The sequence below is a fragment of the Aptenodytes forsteri genome, unplaced genomic scaffold, assembly GCF_000699145.1.
Source record: "Aptenodytes forsteri isolate BGI_AS27 unplaced genomic scaffold, ASM69914v1 Scaffold7, whole genome shotgun sequence".
Classification (NCBI taxonomy): domain Eukaryota; kingdom Metazoa; phylum Chordata; class Aves; order Sphenisciformes; family Spheniscidae; genus Aptenodytes; species Aptenodytes forsteri.
The window spans coordinates 3,171,913-3,172,619 of NW_008795919.1; the positions used below are offsets into that span (position 1 = coordinate 3,171,913).

The 707-nt window shown below is 71.0% G+C and overlaps 1 protein-coding gene across 1 annotated transcript in view; it reads left to right on the forward strand.

Annotated features, from left to right (window-relative positions):
• The first annotated feature begins 497 nt into the window (after window positions 1–497).
• KIAA1522 (KIAA1522 ortholog) overlaps window positions 498–707 on the forward strand; it is a 7,404-nt gene continuing 7,194 nt past the window's right edge. Inside the window, exon 1 of the mRNA XM_009284847.2 lies at window positions 498–555. Coding sequence (XP_009283122.2) covers window positions 498–555 — 58 coding nt within the window. The remainder of the gene's footprint in view (window positions 556–707) is intronic.

Consider the following 707-nt stretch of genomic DNA (forward strand, 5'->3'; position numbering starts at 1 on the left):
ATGCTGTGCCCAGCGGGGAGCAGGCGAGAAAGGTCCTGGGGGGGGTGTGTGTGTGTCCCAGGGGTACAAGAGGGAGGCGTTGGGGAAATCCTGGCCCTCAGCCTGGCAGGACGGATCCCTGCCGGCCGTGCCGTGTGTGGGAGGAGGCGGGAGGGCCAGGGGTGAGTGGGGAGGCCAGAGGAGGGGCCCCCGCTCTCCTCCTTCCGTGACCGAGGAGCACTGTGGGCGCAGCTGGGGCTGTCCCCTCCTGCCGCTGCGCAGCCATCCCCGGGGTCAGGCTTCTCCCCGTGCGCAGGCAGCTGCGCCGGAGCCTCTTTGCCCGGCTGAGCATCCTCCCGCCGTGCGGATGAGGACGGAGAGAAGCAGCTGGGGGCTGCCGGCATCCGCCTTGCTGGCACACGGCTGGGCGAGAGCTGCCCCGGCACAATAGGCAGAGCCTCCGTGGGGGGCGGCGGAGCCCCGGCTCCTGCGGGGACCAGACCCTCTCCCCGGCCACCATGGTGGTTTTCATGGGCAGGAACCTCTCCTCGCTTCTGGCTTTCTTCAAGAAGAAGGGTGAGTGAGCGGGAGGGAGGGTGCCTTGTCCTTACACAACCCCTGCCCGCAAGGACCCCCCCTGCCCGGCACCGGGTGCTTGCCCACCCGCAGTGGGCAGGGGGGGCTGCCATTCCAGGGAGAGGGCGGGGAAGGGCCCCCCCGCCCCCGCC